At 40.2% G+C, this 21068-nt stretch overlaps 1 protein-coding gene and 1 pseudogene across 2 annotated transcripts in view; one reads left to right on the top strand and one right to left on the bottom strand.

Annotated features, from left to right (window-relative positions):
• Window positions 1-21068, bottom strand: part of SGCG (sarcoglycan gamma) — a 168139-nt gene that overhangs the window by 41963 nt on the left and 105108 nt on the right. For both annotated transcript variants that reach the window (XM_059684450.1, XM_059684449.1), the window contains one exon: window positions 8134-8206. In XM_059684450.1, the coding sequence (XP_059540433.1) occupies window positions 8134-8206 (73 nt within the window). The remainder of the gene's footprint in view (window positions 1-8133; window positions 8207-21068) is intronic.
• On the top strand, window positions 8620-9325 carry LOC132226314 (succinate dehydrogenase [ubiquinone] cytochrome b small subunit, mitochondrial-like; annotated as a pseudogene).

Here is a 21068-nt window from a genome sequence, read left to right as displayed (position 1 = left end):
CCTTATTTGGGCTTGCTGGCCAACCTCCATGTCCCTCCCCCCAGCCCACAGGTCCCAATGGGGATGGGGAACCAGGGGTGGGTGGCAGTGCACAGGTGGCAAGGGAAGAAGGAGGTGGGGAGGTGGGGAACCACGTGGCTGCGTGCAGGCAGTGAGGGAAGGAGGAGGTGGGGAGGCAGGGAGGCAGGTAACCTGATTGGCCCTGATCACCGGCCAGGCCTAGGGAACCCACCCATGGATGACTTTCATGCACTGGGCCTGTGATAATGATATAAAAATGATTTTTGTGTTTGACTTTTAGTTTACAAAATGCTTTCAAACTAACAGCTTAGTAAATCTTTCCAAGAGCACTCTGAGATGTATAATACTATCAACATTTTATACATAAGAAAAAATAGTCTCAACAATTTAGCTTGGCCTAGGTCACCAGGCTTGTCTGTGTAAAACTGGGATTTCTACTCTACTTTATTTCTCTTATTTACATAATATCATAGAATATATTAATTGTTTTGCATATATTTCAAGTTCAAATTCTAAACATGATTTTAAGTGATATCTTAGACTTTAAGACATGTTTTAAAATATTATTTGATTTTATATAAAATACAAATATACTATTAGAATAAATATTTATAGCTATAACGTAGTAAATTCAGTAGCCTAGGTATAAAATGAAATACATTGAGGCACATATAAAGAATAAAGGTCTTACCCAGCTGGGTGTAGCTCAGCGGTTGAGTGTCACCCCAGGAACCAAGAGGCCACCGGTTCGATTCCCAATCAGGGCATATGCCCAGGTTGTGGCCTTGATCCCCAGTGGGGGGTGTGCAGGAAGCAGCCAATCAATGATTCCCTCTCAGCATTGATGTTTATATCTCTCTCTCCCTCTTCCTTCCTCTCTGAAATCAATAAAAATATATTTAAAAAATAATAATAAATAAATAAATGTCTAGCAAAGTAGGTAATTTTATATGTTCTGATATTATGTAAAGATATAGCCAAGTTTGAGAGCATTATGCTAAGTTTTATGAGCCAGTTACAAAAAGACACATACTCTGTGACTCCACTTATATGAGGTATCTAGAATAGTCACTTTCATAAAGACAGAATGTAGAATGGTGGTTGTCAGGGGCTAGGGGAGGAAATGAGAAGCTTTTTAATGGGCCCCGGCCGGGCAGCTCAGTTGATTAGACCATCATCCTGATACACCAAGGTGCCATGGTTGTGGGTTCAATCCCTAGTTGGGGCACATACAAGAATCAAGCAATGAATGCATAAATAAGTGGAACAAGAAATATCTCTCTCTTTCTCTCTTTCAAATCAATAAATTAAAAAGTTATTTAATGGGGAAAGTTTCAGTTTTACAAAATGAAAAGTTCTAGAGCTGGATGGTGATGATGGTTGCACAGCAATGTGAATGTTCTTAATACTTATGAATTATACACTTAAAGGTATTTAAGTTGGTAAATTTTATGTTATGTGTATTTTACCACACTTACACTATATATACACCAACATTTTTTGCAAATATGGATTTATCATGCATTTGATTTTTTTTATACTGCTCTTTCTCTAATATTACCCAACGATATTTTTTCCATTGATTTGTAGACAGAGTGGAAGAGCGGGGAGAGAGAGAGAGAGAGAGAGAAACATTGATTGGTTGCCTCCTGCTCCCACTCTGGCTGGGGCTGGGGATTGAACCGCAACTGAAGTACATTCCCTTGATTGGGAATCCAACTTGTGACACTAACCACTGAGAAAAACTGGCCAGAGCTACAGTACACATATTTTACTAAATGTATTGTAAATTGACATTTTCAATAATGATTTTGCAAATTTCAAGCCCACAAAGGCACCTAACTCTTTCACTAAAGGTACAAAGATTTTTCCCTGTTTGCAGCTGTATTCGAGATGGTAGTATAACAAGAAAATATCATTTTTTTTCTGTTAAAAATTGTGAACAATTTCAGGAAACTTATGCTAATGATTTTAAGGGGAAAACGATGGCTCTGTGAAACATATGAATCATAAGCCCACAGCTTATGAACTAAATAAACTAAGATTGGAGGCATAAGTAGATATTCTTGAGTCTCCAAGGGAAGAAGGGCACTCCAGGCAGATGGGACAACCTGTGTAAAAGGATGGAGTGGGGTGGGTGGCAGCACTCAAGTCTAGGAAGGCAGATCAGGCAGGGGGTGCTGTGAGGGCTCAAGGCTAGACTGCCATTATTTTTAAAATATATATATATATTTTATTGATTTTTTACAGAGAGAAGGGGAGTCAGAAACATCGATGAGAGAGAAACATCGATCAGCTTCCCCTCTGGGGAAGTGCCCACAACCAAGGCACATGCCCTTGACCGGAATTGAACCCAGGACCCCTCAGTCTGCAGGCCGATGCTCCATCCACTGAGCCAAATCGGTTAGGGCTGGACAGCCATTATTAAGAGCCCAGATCATGGAAGGCCATGAACGCCCAGAGGTTGCCCTTTCAACTTTCTTAAGGCCAAGGTGGCATCAATGAAACTGAAATGCATAGTTGCATTTGGCAGCTGATGGGCAGATTAGAGAGGAACAAACTGAAGGCAGGACTATGCTACAGGAAAATACTGGCAGGAGGGAGAGTAAATGCCTGAAGCACAGAGACAGTAAGAATGGAAAAACCAGGATTTTTATGTCTATGGGGACTCTGTTTAGAGTGCACCAGATGTCAAGGCCACTCTGAGCATGGGAATCCTAATCAGGAGTGTCAAGGTTACTCTGCTATATGCAGGTGAAAGAAGCAAGGACACAGCTATCTTACTATAGGTACACTGCACAAGCTTGCCCTTCTATAATCCAAAGACTGATGTCACTATTTGGAAAGAAGCCTCTTTTGTCTAAGTTAGTATTAAAGTATGTTACTGACCACCAGGCAGCTGGCTTGGAGGCAGCTGCTTAGTGAGGCTGTAGCTCTAAGGATGGCTCCTGTATAGCTTCTATGTTAGAGGCTACTGGTACTTTGTAGGAAAGATGTATTGTTACCTAGCAGGTGTATGGCTACTCTATGGGACTTTACTTTGAAGAACTGATTTGTCTAATAGCTCCAGTTGTAGCAGTGGCTACTTGGGCTACAATAAAGACTCTCTTATATAAGGGTCAGACAATTCATAAACCAGATGTATGAAAAGAATCAACAATTTATGTAAGAATCAAGAGGAAATAAAGAGTGATATAGCTCCAATAAGCAACACTATGGAAACTTTCAACAGTACACTAGGAGAAGTGGAGGATCAATTTAGTATATTAGACGACTGGGCAGCGACACACCCAAATTGAACAGAAATTGGAGAAAAAAATTAAGAGACAGGAGGAGAGCCTGAGGGAGCCTTAAGAAACATGAAACAAAGCAACATACAAATAATAGGAGTTCCAGAAGGACAAGAAGAGGAACAAGGGTTATAAAACCTATTTGAAGAAATAATGTCAGAAAACGTTCCTGATTTGGGGAATAAATAAGTCATACAAGCACAAGGAGTTCCAAACAAGATGAACTTAAAAAAACCCATACAAAAACACATCATAATTACCATGGCAAACATTAACAACAAAGAGAGAATCTTAAAGGCTGCAAGAGAGAGACGGAAAGTTATGTACAAGGAATCTCCCATTGGATTATCAAATGATTTCTCAAAAGAAACACATCAGGCAAAAAAGTAATGGAAGAAAGTTCACAAAATTATGCAAAGCAAGGGACTGAACCCAAGAATATGCTATCCAGCAAGGCTATCATTCAAAATTGAAGGGGAAATAAGGCACTTCACAGAAAAAAAAAATAAAAAAGGCTAAGGGAGTTTGTTACTACTAAGCCAGCATGCAAGAAATGCTAAAGGAACTGGTGTAAAACCAAGAAATAAAAAGGGAAGAAAGAATACAGGCACAAAAAATAAAAATGGCAATAAACAAGTACGTATCAATAATAACTTTAAACGTAAACGGACTAAGTGCTCCAATCAAAAGACATTGAGTGGCTGAATGGATAAAAAAACATGAGCCATATGTATGCTGTCTATAAGACCCCCACTTCAGAACAAGGGACTCAAACGTGAAGGGATGGAAAAATATCTTTCAGGCAAACGGAAATGAGAAAAAAGCTGGGGTAGCAATACTTATATCTGACAAAATAGACATCAAGGTGAAGGCCATAAAAAGAGATAAGGAGGGCCACTTCATAATCCTAAAGGGACCGATACAACAAGAGGATATAACCCTGGTAAACATAAATGCACCCAATGCAAGAGCACCCAAATACATAAAAGAACTCCTGGAAGATATCAAGGGAGAGATTGACCACAATACAATCATAGTAGGGAACTTTAATACACCACTGACATCACTGGATAAATCCTCTAGACAAAAAATAAGCAAAGAAACAGCAACCCTAAATGACTCACTAGATCAGATGGACTTAATTGAAATTTTCAGAACATTTCACCCCAAAGCCACAGAATACATGTTCTTCTCAAGTGCACATGGGACATTTTCAAAGATAGACCACATGTTGGGACACAGGAAAATATTCTCCAAATCCAAGAAGATGGAAATCATATCAAGCATCATCTCAGACCACAATGGCATAATATTAGAAATAAACTACAATAAAAATAATAAAAAAATTCAAACATTTGGAAGGTGAATAGCATGCTATTAAACAATGATTGGGTTACCAAAGAGATCAAAGAAGAAATAAAAAATATCCTGGAAACAAATGACAATGAAAACACAACAATCCAAAATTTATGGGACACAGTGAAAGCAGTCCTGAAAGGAAAATTTATAGCTCTCTACAGGCCTACCTCAAAAAAAAAAAAAAAAACCACAAGAAAAACTGGTAACAAATTATCTAACTCTACAACTTAAAATATTAGAAAGAGAGCAAAAAGCAAAGCCCAGAGTGAGCAGAAGGAAGGAGATAATAAATATCAGAGCAGAAATAAATGACATAGAGACAAAAAAAATACAAAAGATCAATGAAATCAAGAGTTGGTTCTTAGAAAGGATAAACAAAATTGATGAACCTCTAACCAGGCTCACCAAGAAGCAAAGAGAGAGGACCCAAATAAACAAAATCAGAAATGAAAGAGGCAAAATAACAACAGACCCCACAGAAATACAAAGAACTGTAAAAAAAACACACGCAATATAAACAACTCTATTCCAAGAAACTTGACAACCTAGAAGAAATGGACATATTCCTAGAAAAATGCAACCTTCCAAAACTCAATCAGGAAGAATCTAAAAATCTCAATAGGCCAATAACTATAGAGAAAATTGAAGCACTCATCAAAAAAGCTTCCAGCAAACAAAAGCTCGGGGACAGACGTCTTCACAGGGGAGTATTATCAAACATTCAAAGAAGAACTAAAACCTATCCTCCTCAGACTATTCCAAAAAATTCAAAAGGATGGAGCACTTCCAAGCTCATTCTATGAAGCCAGCATCACCCTAATATCAAAATCAGATAAAGACAACACAATGAAAGAGAATTACAGGCCAATATCCCTCATGAACATAGATGCCAAAATCCTCAACAAAATTCTAGCAAATCGCATCCAGCAGTACATCAGAAAGATCATACACCATGACCAAGTAGGATTTATCCCAGGTTTGAAATGATGGTACAATATCTGCAAATCAATAAACGTGATAATCACATAAACAAATTGAAAGATAAAAATCACATAGTCATATCAATTGATGCATAAAAAGCATTGACAAAATCCAACACTCTTTTTTGATAAAAACCCTCAGCAAAGTGGGAATAAAGGGATCATACCTCAACATAATAAAAGCCATATATGGCAAACCTACAGCCAACATCATACTCAATGGGCAAAAACTACAACCATTTCACCTAAGAAAAGGAACAAGATAGGGATGCCAACTTTCACCATTCCTGTTCAACAGAATACTGGAAGTGTTAGCTATAGCAATTAGACAAGGTATAGAAATAAAAGGTATCCAAATTGGAAAAGAAAAAGTAAAACTGTCATTATTCTTAGATGGCATGATACTGTACATAGAAAACCCCAAAGACTCCATCAAAACACTACTAGGTTTAAAAAGTGAATTTGGCAATGTAGCAGGATACAAAATTAACACCCAGAAATCTATGGCTTTTTAATACACCAATAATGAACTCAAAGAAAGAGAAACCAAAAAAAAAACAATCCCATTTACCATTGTATCAAAAAAATTAAGATACTTAGGAATAAACTTAACTAAAGAGGTAAAAGACCTGTACTCAGAAAACTACAGGACATTGAAAAAAGAGATAGAGGAAAACATAAACCGATGGGAGAACATACTATGTTCATGGATGGGTAGAATCAACATCATTAAAATGTCCATAATACCCAAAGCAATCTATAGATTCAATGCACTCCCCTTTAAAATACCAATGGCATATTTCACAGACCTAGAATGAACTCTCCATAAATTCATCTGGAATAAAAAAAAAACACCCCCAATAGCTGCAGCAATCTTGAGAAAGAAGAACAAAGTAGGAGGGATCTCAATACCAGATATCAAGCTATATTACAAAGCCACTGTTCTCAAAACTACCTGGTACTGGCACAAGAACAGCCATATAAACCAATGGAATAGGATTAAAAAACCCAGAAATTGACCCAAACAACTATACTCAATTAATATTTGACAAAGGAGGCAAGAGGATACAACTGAGTCAAGACAGTCTCTTCAATAAATGGTTCTGGGAAAATTAGACAGATACATGCAAAAAATGAAAGTAGACCACCAACTTACACCATACACAAAAATAAACTCAAAATGGTAAAGGATTTAAACGTAAGATGGGAAACAATAAAAATCTTAGAGGAATCCACAGGCAGAAAATCTCAGACATTTGCCAAAGCAATATCCACCAATGCAGCTGCTAGGGCAATGGAAACTAAAGAGAAAACCAACAAATAGGACTATATCAAAATAAAAAGCTTCTGCACAGCAAAAGTAACCATAAACAAAACAACAAGAAAGCCCACTGGATGAGAGAACATATTTGCCAATGTTATCTCTGATAAGGGTTCAATCTCCAACATTTACAGGGAACTCATACAACTTAATAAAAAGAAGATAAACAATCCAATCAAAAAATGGGCAACAGACCTAAATAGATACTTTTCAAAAGAGGACATACAGAAGGCCAAGAGACATATGAAAACATGCTCAGTCACTAATTATCTGAGAGATGCAAATCAAAGCGACATTGAGGTACCATCTCACACCTGTCAGAATGGCTATCATCAACAAATCAACAAATGACAAGTGCTGGTGAGGATGCAGAGAAAAAGGAACCCTCCTGCACTGCCTGTGGGAATGCAGACTGGTGCAGCCACTGTGGAGAACAGTATGGAGTTTCCCCAAAAAACTAAAAATGGAACTTCCATTTGACTCAGTGATTCCACTTCTAGGAATATATCTCAAGAAACTAGAAACACCATTCAGAAAGGATATATGCACCCCTATGTTCATAGCAGCACAATTTACCATAGCTAAGATTTGGAAACAGCCTAAGTGCCCATCAAAAGATGAGTTAATTAGAAAACTGTGGTACATCTATACAATGGAATACTACGCTGCTGTAAAAAGGAAGGAACTCCTACCATTTGCAACAGTGTGGATGGAGCTGTAGAGCATTATGCTAAGCAAAATAAGCCAGTCAGAGAAAGATAACTATCACATGATCTCACTCATTTGTGGAATATAATGAACAATATAAATTGATGAACAAAAATAGATCCATAAACAGAGAAGCATCAGACTGTCAAACCTCAGAGGGAAGGCAGGGGAGAATGGGAAGAAGGGGGAGACATCAATCAAAAGGCTTGTATGCATACATATAAGCATAGCCAATGAAAACATACACTAGGGGTGCGTTGGCACGAGTCGGGGTGGGGGAGGGGCAACGGGAGGATAAGGACACATATGTAATACCTTAATCAATAAAGAAAAAAACTAGCAGTGGGCAAAAAAAAAAATCAATCTGGTTACAAGTGCAAAAATATTATTCTAGCACTTATCCAGGTGTCTTCTATAGATGAGTAGTACATTTATATTTGAACAAAATTTTTACCTCAGCTCCTGAAATGGGTCGGCTCTTATGAGGGATGTTTCCACTGAATGTTCAAAAAGAGCTCCTTCAGGCCCTAAACAAAAAACAAAGATACATCATCTTACAAAAATAAAATTAGTGATACATCAAACAATAAATATTTAGACTATATAGGAAAACACAAGTAGGTTCTGATCTTTGTTGCTGAATTTGTGCAGATGTTTGAATTGCAGGAAAAAAGAATAGGCATGCCCTGGCTGGTTGGCTCAATTGGTTGGAACATTTCCCCATACAAGGAAAGGTTTCGGGTTTGATTCCTATCAGGACACACACATAGGTTGTGGTTTTGATCCCTAGTTGGGATACCTATAAGAAACAACAAATCAGTGTCTCTCTCTCTCTCTCCCTCTCTCTCCCTCTCTCTTTCTCTCTCTCTCCCCCCCCCCTTCCTTCCTCTCTAAAACCAGTAAAAACATATCCTCCAAGACCTGAACCTTCAGGAGCGAGATGGTAAGTGTGTGGAGGCTGAGTGTCCTCTGCGGTGCCCAAGGAGACCAAGCTCTCCTCCTCTGAAACCCAGGGGTCAGACTTGCTCAAATCTCAGCATTTCTCCAGGACCAACCTACCCCAGGATGGTGTGGAATACAGCACATTCACCTGTCACCCAGCTGCCTTCTGGTTCCAATGCTATGTCTCTTCACTGGACTGGTGAGAGGGTTGTCAGTGTTTTGCTCCTGGGCCTACTTCCAGCTGTGTTTTTGGATCCTTCCTTTGTGATGGAGTACTCCCTGGCTGTGGTCCTTGCTCTCCATGGTCATGGGGCCTCAGAGAAGTTGTTACTGAGTATGTTCAAAAGGATGCATTGCAAAAAGCTCCCAAGGCAGACCTTTTGATACTCTCGGCTTTCACCTTTGCTGGGCTTTGTTATTTCAACTATCACAATGTGGGCATCAGCAAAGCTGTTGCCATGCTGTGGAGGCTCTGTCCTTCTTGACTTAATACCTGGAAAATTGATTGTACACCTCTTTGCCTCTGCTCTGTCATGCCATTCATCTCACAATAAGGGGAAAATAACAGAGAAGTCCACTAGTGAGATAAACCTCTTCTAATCACCTGGCTAGTTTTAGAATTTAATCGGTGAGGAAAAGGTTTGAGAGGAATTATATCCAAGAAATTGTGAGATTGAGTTCCACATGCTGGCAAATGAATGAGGTTGTCCTCTAGCTTCTCATGAGATTCACAATATAACTGTATATTATATAAGAGCTTTCGCATTTTAATTTACCAAACTCTTAAAGGGAATCCAGCTTTATTACTATCAATACCTAATCAAACATCTATATTTGCCTTGGGAGTTATGGAGAAAGGGAAAAACTATTAAATCATAAATAAATACTACATCAACTTATCCAGTACTTAATGTTTGAAAACTTCCCCCCTTTGTTCATTTCATACCAGTCACTGATGGTTATATGTTTTTGAGAAACTTTAAAGTTAGGAAACGCTGATATTTCACATTACTAATTTCTAAATCCTGGGAAAAAGAGCCTGAAGAACTTCTTCTAAGTATAGAGAAGTTCCATGCAGGGAAGAAGTACCCATGTAGAGGTATCAAAATATTACACATTGTAAACTGAGACTTACTCCTCAAATGTGTTCATTTTACTTGTCCCAAAATAATATCCACAAATATGAAATTAAATAATAAATTGTTATTTTTCCCACTGTGAGAATCTTTAATGTGAAATGTATTCTATGGAAATATAGGTGTGTGTTTTTTAATTCTGTAATAAAAAAAAAATCAAAAAAAATATCCTTCAGTGTGGATTAAAAAATAGGCACAGTTAACTGCTCTCTTGCTTTTCCAAGGATACCACAATTTCAGTAAGTTCTTACAGAAATACGATTGTAAAGCAATTCAAAATATGCAGGCTGGGAGAACCAAGATGGCGCCGATATAGGCAGACGCGTCCCAGGTCGTGTCCCGGAGCAAATGGAATGAACAGCTGAAACTAGTAACACCCACACCGAATTGGCGAAATTGCTCAGCTGGTGAGAGGGTTTGCAGCCGGGAAGAGCAGAACTCCCCTGGAAAGGTAAAAAAACCAGGGATTTGGGCAGGAAAGTTTGCCAGACCTCTGAGCCCAGAGAGTCGGAGGGAGACCGCGTGGCAGACAGCCGCGTCCCTTGGGACAGGCACAGCCCCTGACTGGGGGAAAGGAGAACCGCGGGATTCCTGGCGCCGCCAGGGAAATTGAGAGCTGGGTTCTGTGACCGCGGAGGACTGAGCCTAAAGGGGGCAGCCTGAAGAGCTGACCTGACCATACAGTCCCGGTAAGAGAAGAAGCTTACAGAAACCAAGCCTTCCCCGTTTCCGCGGCCGGCATTTGTTTGTCTGTTTTCACTGAATCCTGTTCATGGGACATTTCGGATACAGACACTCACCTGTGCTGAAGAGAGGGAGAGTGTGTGGAGGAGTGGAATCTGGGGAGAGACTGGGGAGAGAAGGGGAGCCGGGAGAGGTGGCAGCGAATTGAGTGCTGAGACACCCCTGAGCCCAAGACTGGGGCAGCCACACTCTCCAGAGAGTGAGGCTCCTCCCCCCGGCCCCCAGGCAAGGAGCACAGCCACACCCAGATTCCACCCTGTAGGAGATCAAGGATTAAAATAACCTTATCAGTCCCTGGGAGTTAACAGGGTCTGGCCTATAGAGGGATTTTCAATCCCAGCAACAACATAGCGCCAGTAACTAACTATTACGCAGTGAGCTCTGGGCAGTGAACTTCCACTGGAAAGAGAGGCCCTATAGCCCCAGAGGCCAACCCCAGAACACTGCCACCCAGAGGCTGAGCCACAAACTGACTCTTTGCTAAACACAAAATAAGGCAGTCTGGGAAATAAATGCGACCTGCTTTAAAATAAGGACTGTGGTTCACAACACAGAGGAACAGTATATCGCAGGGAAACTCAACACTCTCCTGAATACCTGGAAGGTCTAAGGCGAGCCACACTGAAGAATAGAAGAACCGAAGGACCTTCACTACTGCATTTTTTTTTTCTTTCTTCACTTTTTAACTAAGAAATCAATTTTTTTTCTGTTCTTTTTTTTTTCTTTTTCCATCACCTGATTTTACCCTTTTAATTACTACCTTCTTATTTTTTAACCAGTATTATTACTGCTACCGTGTTACCATTTTTTAAAGTGCCATTTTATTTTCTCTTTATTTTATTTTGGGATTAGTGTTCTCCATTCTATTTTCATTGTTATATTATTGGTTGTTTCTAGTTTGCATTCATATCCAGGGAGCTGTTGCTGGAATTTGTTGGGATTAATGGCTGTTCTATAGGAGTATTCTCCTCATATAAAAAGTCTCTTCCCCTCTTCCACTTCATTCTCTCTTTTCGCTCTTTTTTTTTTCGTTTCTTTTTTCTTTTCTCGCTTTTATTTTCCCCCCTCCTTTTTCCCGATTTCATTTTTGCACTCCTTTTTTTGGTCCCTACTTTTCTTTTCTTTTTTTTTTCTTTTATCTTTTTCTCTTCCTTCTTCCTTATCCCCTAATTCTCTTAATTCAGGTGGTCACCTTTATTTGGAGTTATTAATATCGTGAATATATTTGTGTAGAGTGCCTGGTACGTGGTGCCTTGTTGTGTTGTATTATGTGCCTTCAAATCAATGCAGCAGATCCAAGCAACAGCAACCTCCTGAGCACCACATCCTCTGCTGAGGAACAGCAGCTGTACGTGAAACCTCGCCCCACCAGCCAGAAGAGCCACCACAGTTGTGAACAGCACCCACCAGAGGAGCTGCTGCCAACTGAAGAGCAGCAGCTACCGCAAACGCCCGAAGAGCAACCACAGACCAAGGAGTCACTGCCACCCAGGGAGCAACCACTGAATGACTCAACATCTAGATATGTCAGTGAGATCAAACATGGGTAGACAAAGAAACCCCCAAAGGAAAGGGAAGGAGGACTCTCCAGAAAAGCAGCTAAGTAATACAGAGGCATGCAACATGACAGATAAAGAATTCAGAATAAGGGTCCTAGAGTGCATAAACCGGATGGAGGAAAAAATCGACAACCTCTTCAAGAAGCAAGAAGAAACAGATGAAAAAATCGATAACATATGGAAGAAGCTAGAAGAAACAGATGAAAAAATCGATAACATATGGAAGAAGCTAGAAGAAACAGATAAAAAAATCAACAACTTAAGTAAGACCCAAGAAGAAATGAAGAGTGATATAGCTGCAATGAAAAACTCCATTGAAAGTATCAACAGTAGACTAGGAGAAGCGGAGGACCGAATTAGTGAATTAGAAGACAAGGAAGCAAAACACACCCAAAATGTACTGCAATTGGAGAAAAAAATTAAAAGACAGGAGGAGAGCCTAAGGGAGCTTTGGGACAACATGAAACGAAACAACATACGAATAATAGGAGTACCAGAACAACAGAAGGATGAACAAGGATTAGAAAACCTACTTGAAGAAATAATATCAGAAAACTTTCCTGAGGTGGGGAAGAAAAAAGTCACACAAGCCCAGAGAGTCGCAAACAAGGTGAACCCGAAAAGACCCACACCAAGACACATCATAATCACCATGGCAAATGTTCAGGACAAAGAGAGAATCTTACAGGCTGCAAGAGAGAGACGGAAAGTTACATACAAGGGATCTCCCATTAGATTGTCAAATGACTTCTCAACAGAAACACATCAGGCCAGAAAAGAATGGACTGAAATTTACAAAGTGATGCAAAGCAAAGGACTGAATCCAAGAATACTCTATCCAGCAAGGCTATCATTCAAACTTGAAGGGGAAATAAGAAGCTTCACAGACAAAAAAAGGCTAAGGGAGTTTGTCACCACCAAGCCAGCAATGCAAGGAATGCTAAAGGGACTGGTATAAAAAGAAATAAAAAGCTCAGAAAGAAAACAGCCACACACACACACAAAAAGAAATGGCTACAAACAAGTACCTTTCAATAATAACTTTAAACGTAAACGGACTAAATGCTCCAACCAAAAGACATCGAGTGGCTGAATGGATAAAAAAACATGACCCATACATCTGCTGTCTACAAGAAACCCACCTCATTAGAAGGGACTCACACAGACTGAAAGTGAAAGGATGGAAAAATATCTTTCAGGCAAATGGAAAGGAAAAGAAAGCTGGGGTAGCAATACTTATATCGGACAAAATAGACCTCAAAGTGAAGGCCTTAACAAGAGATAAGGAAGGCCACTTCATAATACTAAAGGGATCAATACAACAAGAAGATATAACCCTGGTAAACATATATGTACCCAATGTAGGAGCACCCAAATTCATAAAGAAACTCCTGGAAGATATCAAAGGAGAGATCGACAACAATACAATCATAGTAGGGGACTTTAATACACCATTGACAGCACTGGATAAGTCCTATAGACAAACAATCAGCAAAGATACAGCAATCCTAAATGACTCACTAGATCAGATGGACTTAATAGACATCTTCAGAACACTTCACCCCAAAGCCAGGGAATATACGTTCTTCTCAGGTGCTCATGGTACATCTTCAAAAATAGACCACATATTGGGTCACAAGCAAAGTATCCCCAAATTCAAGAAGATTGAAATCATAAAAAGCATCTTCACAGACCACGATGGCATAATACTAGAAATAAACTACAATAAAAACAACCCAAAATACTCAAACACCTGGAAGCTGAATAGCATGTTATTAAATATTGATTGGGTTACCAATGAGATCAAAGAAGAAATTCAAAACATCCTGGAAACTAATGACAATGAAAACACAACAATCCAAAACCTATGGGACACAATGAAACCAGTCCTGAGAGGGAAGTTTATAGCTCTACAGGCCTATCTCAAAAAACAAGAAAAAATGGTAGTAAATCATCTAACTCTACAACTCAAAGAATTAGAAAGAGAGCAACAAGAAAAGCCCAGAGTGAGCAGAAGGAAGGAGATAATAAAGATTAGAGCAGAAATAAATGACATAGAGACCAAAAAAAACAATACAGAAAATCAATGAAACCAAGAGCTGGTTCTTTGAAAGCATAAACAAGATTGACAAACCTCTAGCCAGACTCACCAAGAAGCAGAGAGAGAGGACCCAAATAAATAAAATCAGAAAAGATAGAGGCGAAATAACAACAGACCCCACAGAAATACAAATGATTGTTAAAAAATACTATGGACAGCTCTACTCCAACAAACTAGACAACCTGGAGGAAATGGACAAATTCCTAGAAAAATACAACATTCCAAAACTCAATCAGGAAGAATCTAAAAATCTCAACAGGCCAATAACTATGGAAGAAATTGAAGCAGTCATCAAAAAGCTTCCAGCAAACAAAAGCCCCGGACCAGACGGCTTCACAGGGGAGTTTTACCAAACATTCAAGGAAGAACTAAAACCTATCCTCCTCAGACTACTACAAAAAATTCAAGAGGAAGGAACACTTCCAAGCTCATTCTATGAAGCCTGCATCACCCTAATACCAAAACCAGGTAAAGACAACACAATGAAAGAGAATTACAGGCCAATATCCCTCATGAACATAGATGCCAAAATCCTCATCAAAATCTTAGCAAATTGGATCCAGCAGTACATCAGAAAGATCATACACCATGACCAAGTAGGATTTATCCCAGGGATGCAAGGATGGTACAATATCCGCAAATCAATAAACGTGATACATCACATAAACAAATTGAAAGAAAAAAACCACATGGTCATATCAATTGATGCAGAAAAAGCATTTGACAAAATTCAACACCCATTTTTGATAAAAACTCTCAGCAAGGTGGGAGTAGAAGGATCATACCTCAACATAATAAAAGCCATATATGACAGGCCCACAGCCAACATCATACTCAATGGACAAAAACTAACGCCATTTCCCCTAAGAACAGGAACAAGACAGGGATGCCCTCTCTCACCACTCCTGTTCAACATAGTACTGGAAGTGTTAGCGATTGCAATTCGGCAAGAAGAAGAAATAAAAGGCATCCAAATTGGAAAAGAGGAAGTAAAACTGTCCTTATTTGCAGACGACATGATATTATACATACAAAACCCTAGAGATTCCATCAAAAAGCTACTAGACTTAATACATGAATTTGGCAATGTAGCAGGATACAAAATTAACCCCAAGAAATCTGAGGCATTTCTATACACCAATAGTGAACTTTCAGAAAGAGAGATTATAAGAACAATCCCGTTTACCATTGCACCAAAAAAATTAAGCTACCTAGGAATAAACTTAACTAAAGAGGTAAAAGACCTCTACTCAGAAAACTACAGGACGTTGAAAAAAGATATAGAGGAAGACATAAACAGATGGAAGAACATACCGTGTTCATGGATTGGTAGAATCAACATCATTAAAATGTCCATACTACCCAAAGCAATCTATAAATTCAACGCACTTCCCATTAAAATACCAACGGCATACTTCAGAGATCTAGAACGAACTCTCCAAAAATTCATCTGGAATAAAAAAAGACCCCGAATAGCTGCAGCAATCCTGAAAAAGAACAAAGTAGGTGGGATCTCAATACCAGATATCAAGTTGTATTACAAAGCCACTGTTCTCAAAACTGCCTGGTACTGGCACAAGAATAGGCATATAGATCAATGGAATAGAATAGAGAGCCCAGAAATCGGCCCGAACCAATATGCTCAATTAATATTTGACAAAGGAGGCAAGAACATACAATGGAGCCAAGATAGTCTCTTCAATAAATGGTGTTGGGAAAATTGGACAGATATATGCAAGAAAATGAAACTAGACCACCAACTTACACCATACACAAAAATAAACTCAAAATGGATACAGGACTTAAATGTACGACGGGAAACCATAAAAATTCTAGAAGAATCCAAAGGCAACAAAATCTCAGACATATGCCGAAGCAATTTCTTCACTGATACAGCTCCTAGGGCACTTGAAACTAAAGAAAAAATGAACAAATGGGACTACATCAAAATAAAAAGCTTCTGCACAGCAAAAGAAACCATCAACAAAACAACGAGAAAACCCACTGTGTGGGAAAACATATTTGCCAATGACATATCTGATAAGGGCCTAATCTCCAAAATTTATAGGGAACTCATACAACTTAACAAAAGAAAGATAAACAATCCAATCAAAAAATGGGCAAAGGACCTAAATAGACACCTTTCAAAAGAGGACATCCAGAAAGCCAAGAGACATATGAAAACATGCTCAAAGTCACTAATCATCCGAGAGATGCAAATCAAAACAGCAATGAGGTACCATCTCACACCTGTCAGACTGGCTATCATCAACAAATCAACAAACGACAAGTGCTGGAGGGGATGTGGAGAAAAAGGAACACTTGTGCACTGCTGGTGGGAATGCAGACTGGTGCAGCCACTATGGAAGACAGTATGGAGTTTCCTCAAAAAACTGAAAATGGAACTCCCATTTGACCCTGTGATCCCACTTCTAGGAATATATCCCAAGAAACCAGAAACACCAATCAGAAAGGATATATGCACCCCTATGTTCATAGCAGCACAATTCACCATAGCTAAGATCTGGAAACAGCCTAAGTGCCCATCAGTAGATGAATGGATTAGAAAACTGTGGTACATCTACATGATGGAATACTATGCTGCTGTAAAAAGGAAGGAACTCTTACCATTTGCAACGTCATGAATGGAACTGGAGAGCATTATGCTAAGTGAAATAAGCCAGTCAATGAAGGAAAAATACCACATGATCTCACTCATTCATGGACAATAGAGACCATTATAAACTTTTGAACAATAATAGATACAGAGGCAGAGCTGCCTCAAACAGATTGTCAAACTGCAGCGGGAAGGCCGGGGAGGGTTGGGGGGCAGGAGGTAGGGGGGTAAGAGATCAACTAAAGGACTTGTATGCATGCATATAAGCATAACCAATGGACATAAGACACTGGGTGATAGGGGAGGCTAGGGGACTGTCTAAGGCGGGGGGATAAAATGGATACATATGTAATACCCTTTGTAATACTTTAAGCAATAAAAAAAAAAGAAAAAAAAATAACTTGTTTTGCCCTTTCTCAGAGGCAAAAACTTAAAATATATTTATTAATTTTTATTTGATAAAGCTTTCCATGTGATTTCAAGTATATTAAATTTGGCTAAATTAAAATATCCTTTAAAAAATAAATAAATAAATAAAATAGCGATAATAAACATATTACATGTTAAAAAAAATATGCAGGCTTATTATTATTATTTTAATCCTCACCCCAGGATGTTTATTGATTTTAGAAAGAAAAGGGAGAGGAAGAGAAAGAGAAACATCTATGTGAGAGAGAAACATTGATTGGTTGCCTCATGTACGCATCCCGACCAGGAATCAAACTTGCAACACAGGTATGTGCTCTGACCAGGAATCAAACCCACAACCTGTCAGTGTTCAGAAAAATGCTCCAATTAACTAAGCCACCTGGCCAGGGCTGCGGGCTTATTTTAAATGTAGGAAGCAATATAAGCCCTCAAATTGAAAAAGAATTACAGTTGAAAAGTGCATGTCTCTATCTTTTAGACTCATTTTCTAGATTTTATGTGTAAAAATTGTGTCTTGTGTCATTTGTTTCTTAAAGCACATCAGAAAATTAGAGAAAAATCAACATTTTTAAATATTGAAAATTGACTTTCTAATTTCTAGGAGTCAGTATCTTCCCTATTGTTTCACTAGTCTGAGAATCAAATTATACACAAGACATGATGTCAGTGGAGGTGAAGAGATGCAAAGATGACAGTGACATATTCTTTGATATACCTAATTGGTTTAATATTCAGAACTTTACAGGGCAGGTGAGATTATTTTACTGAGGAGAAAACTGAGGAACAGAAAGGTTAATTAAGTTTCCTAAAGTTACACAGCAAAAGGCAGGTCTGTGATTTGAATTCAAAACCCACACTTTTAATCTATATGCTATAGGGTTTATCATACATAATTAACAAATACTATATAATAGAAAGTAATGTGCCAATAGGAGTATGCAACTAAGTTATTTTGGGTGTCATCAGCAGGGGAACATTACTTTAAGGCAGCCGGGAAGACTTTCTATAATAAAATGCAGTTAGCCTGAACCTTAAAATAAATAGACATTTGTAACTATATGGAGGTGATGGACAATAATTTTCAAGGAAAGCAGTAGTGCAGGAGCAGGAAAATGTGACCAGTGTATAGGAATGAATGAATAATCCAGTTACTAGAAAAATAAAGAATTCAACATGGAAATACAAATTTTTCTTTCATATTATATTTAAAACTAGAGGCCTGGTGTACAAATTTGTGCATGGGTGGGGTCCCTCTGGGTGGCCTGCAGGGATTGGGCCAAAACCCACAGTCCAATGCCACCTGAAGCTCCTATCTGCTGCTCCTGCTCATCCTGGCCCCACTGTGCCTGCCTCAGGCTTACGCCCAATTAGTCCTGATCAGGAGACTGCCACAATAGTTCTCACCAGTCATGAGCCCTGCGTCTGATGCCCTCCCAAGGGGAGTGGCCTGCAGGATTGGGCTAAAACCGGCTCTCTGACATCCCCTGAGGGGTTCTGGATTGTGAGAGGGCACAAGCCAGGCTGAGGGACCCCACCAGTGCACAATCAGGCCAGGGAGGGACTGCAGGAGGGCTCTAGGGCATGTGTGGCCCATCTCACTCAGTCCCATCAGCCGGACCCCAGCAGCAAGCTAATCTACCAGTCAGAGCATCTGCCCCCTGGTGGACAGTACACAGTGAGCAGTTGAGCAGCCTTAGCATATCATTAGCATATTATGCTTTGATTGGTTGTTTGGTTGTTCTGCCATTCAGTCTATTTGCATATTACCCTTTTATTATATAGGACTAGAGGCCCGGTGCACAAAAATTTGTGCACTCGGGGGGGGGAGGGGGGTCCCTCAGCCTGGCCTGTGCCCTCTAGCAGTCTGGGACCCCTCGGGAGATAACGCCCTGCTGGCTTAGGCCTGCTCCCGGGTGGCAGAAGGCAGGCCCAATCCCTAGGTGCAGCCCCTGGTCGGGCTCAGAGCAGGGCCATTTGGGGAGTTGGGGCGCCGCCCCCTGTCACACTCAAGGCAGGGTCGATGGGGAGGTTGTGGAGCAACCCCCTGTCACACACAGAGCAGGGCCCATCAGGGGGGTTGGGGCTCTGTACCCTGTCACGCACAGAGCAGGGCCCATCAGGGGGTTGGGGTGCTGCCCTCTATCACCCACAGAGCAGGGCGGATCAGGGGGTTGGGGCGCCGCCACTCTCACACTCAGGGCAGGACTGATGGGGAGGTTATGGCTCTACCCCGTCACACACAGAGCAGGGCCCGTGGGGGGGGGGGAGCTCCCCCCTATCAGGCACAGAGCAGGGTGGATAGGGAGGTTGTGGCCCCGCCCCCTGTCACACACAGAGCCGCAGGGCGATCAGGGGGTTTGGGTGCTGCCCCCTGTCATGCTGATTCCAGTGCCGGGAGGCCTCACGGCTCCGCTGATCCTGGTGCCGGGAGGCATGTTACCCTTTTACTATATAGGGTAGAGGCCTGGTGCACGGGTGGGGCCGGCTGGTTTGCCCTGAAGGGTGTTCTGGATCAGGGTGGGGGTCCCCACTGGGGTGCCTGGCCAGTCTGGGTGAGGGGCTGAGGGCTGTTTTCAGGCTGGGGGTGACTGAACTCCCAAACGCTCCTTTTTTCCTTTTTTTTTTTTTTAATTCTGGGCCAGCTTTAGCTTGAGGCTTGGCTCCAGCGCTTAGGCCTCTGGCTGAAAGTAGGTTTCTGGCCTTTGCTTACAATGTTGCGATTCTGCTGGCTGAAGTTGGACGTATTTGTTACAATGTTTCTTAAACTGCCCGCTCAGAGGCAGCCGCAGGCGGGAACGTTGGTTTCCTCCGTCACTGAGGCAACCAAGCCTCATGTTAGTTTCAAGCTGCCTGGCTGCCGGCCGCCATCTTGGCTGACAGTTAATTTGCATATCTCACTGATTAGCCAATGAAAAGGGTATCGGTCGTACGCCAATTACCATGTTTCTCTTTTATTAGATAGGATATTTCTCTTTAATATTGTGGGCATACACACAGATTTAACTAGCATCACTTTGCCTATACATACTCATCATGATTTACCTAGGTCCCTGTGCCTTTCCTGAAATATACCTCATTCTTTGGTTTCACCCCTGGCTTAGACCCTACCCCTGTTTTAGGGTCTGCCCCTGGTTTAGGTCCCACTCCAGACTTAGGGTCTACAGCTGCAAAAAACTTGTTCCTCTCCCGCTTAGTCCCACAAAGAACTCAGCAGATATTTTCACATTGTGCAGAATTTCCTCTTCAGGGAATACTGAAAATAATTAAAATGTTTGTTTTTTAATTTAATCATGTACTAGTTTTGATACTTACCATTGAAAACCTGGTGAAAAGTTTCCCAGACACCAAGTTGAGCAAAGGTCTTGTCAGCAGTCTTTCCTGATTTAACAGTTCACAACATCCTCACATTTTCTCCACAACAATACTACTTGTATTAGTTTTGTCATTATAATTACTGCTTCTCTAGAAATTTTGTTTAAATATAAAGACATAACAAATGCATACATTCTCATTCAAGAAATAAAAGTATGTGGCAAATAAGTAAAATATAATTAAATTAGCAAAAAATTAAAATTTTGCTAATAACAAATCAGATTTGGTAACATGATCAACACAAAAACTGTAATCAACTGAAATAAAGGAACACAAAGGCGAAAGTTAACATTGTATGAAAATAATGTTATAATTCATACAAATTATATTCGGATGAGACTATAATATGACACATTCCTTAAAATACCACCTAAATGCCCGGCTGGCATTGCTCAGTGGTTGACTGTCAACCTATGAACCAGGAGGGCATGGTTCAATTCCCAGTCAGGGCACATGCCAGGTTGCAGGTTCAATCCCTGTGTGGGGCAT

The sequence above is a fragment of the Myotis daubentonii genome, chromosome 2 (genome assembly GCF_963259705.1).
Source record: "Myotis daubentonii chromosome 2, mMyoDau2.1, whole genome shotgun sequence".
Taxonomy (NCBI): domain Eukaryota; kingdom Metazoa; phylum Chordata; class Mammalia; order Chiroptera; family Vespertilionidae; genus Myotis; species Myotis daubentonii.
The sequence above is the reverse complement of the archived record's forward strand: the minus strand, read 5'-3'. Positions and strand labels throughout refer to the sequence as shown.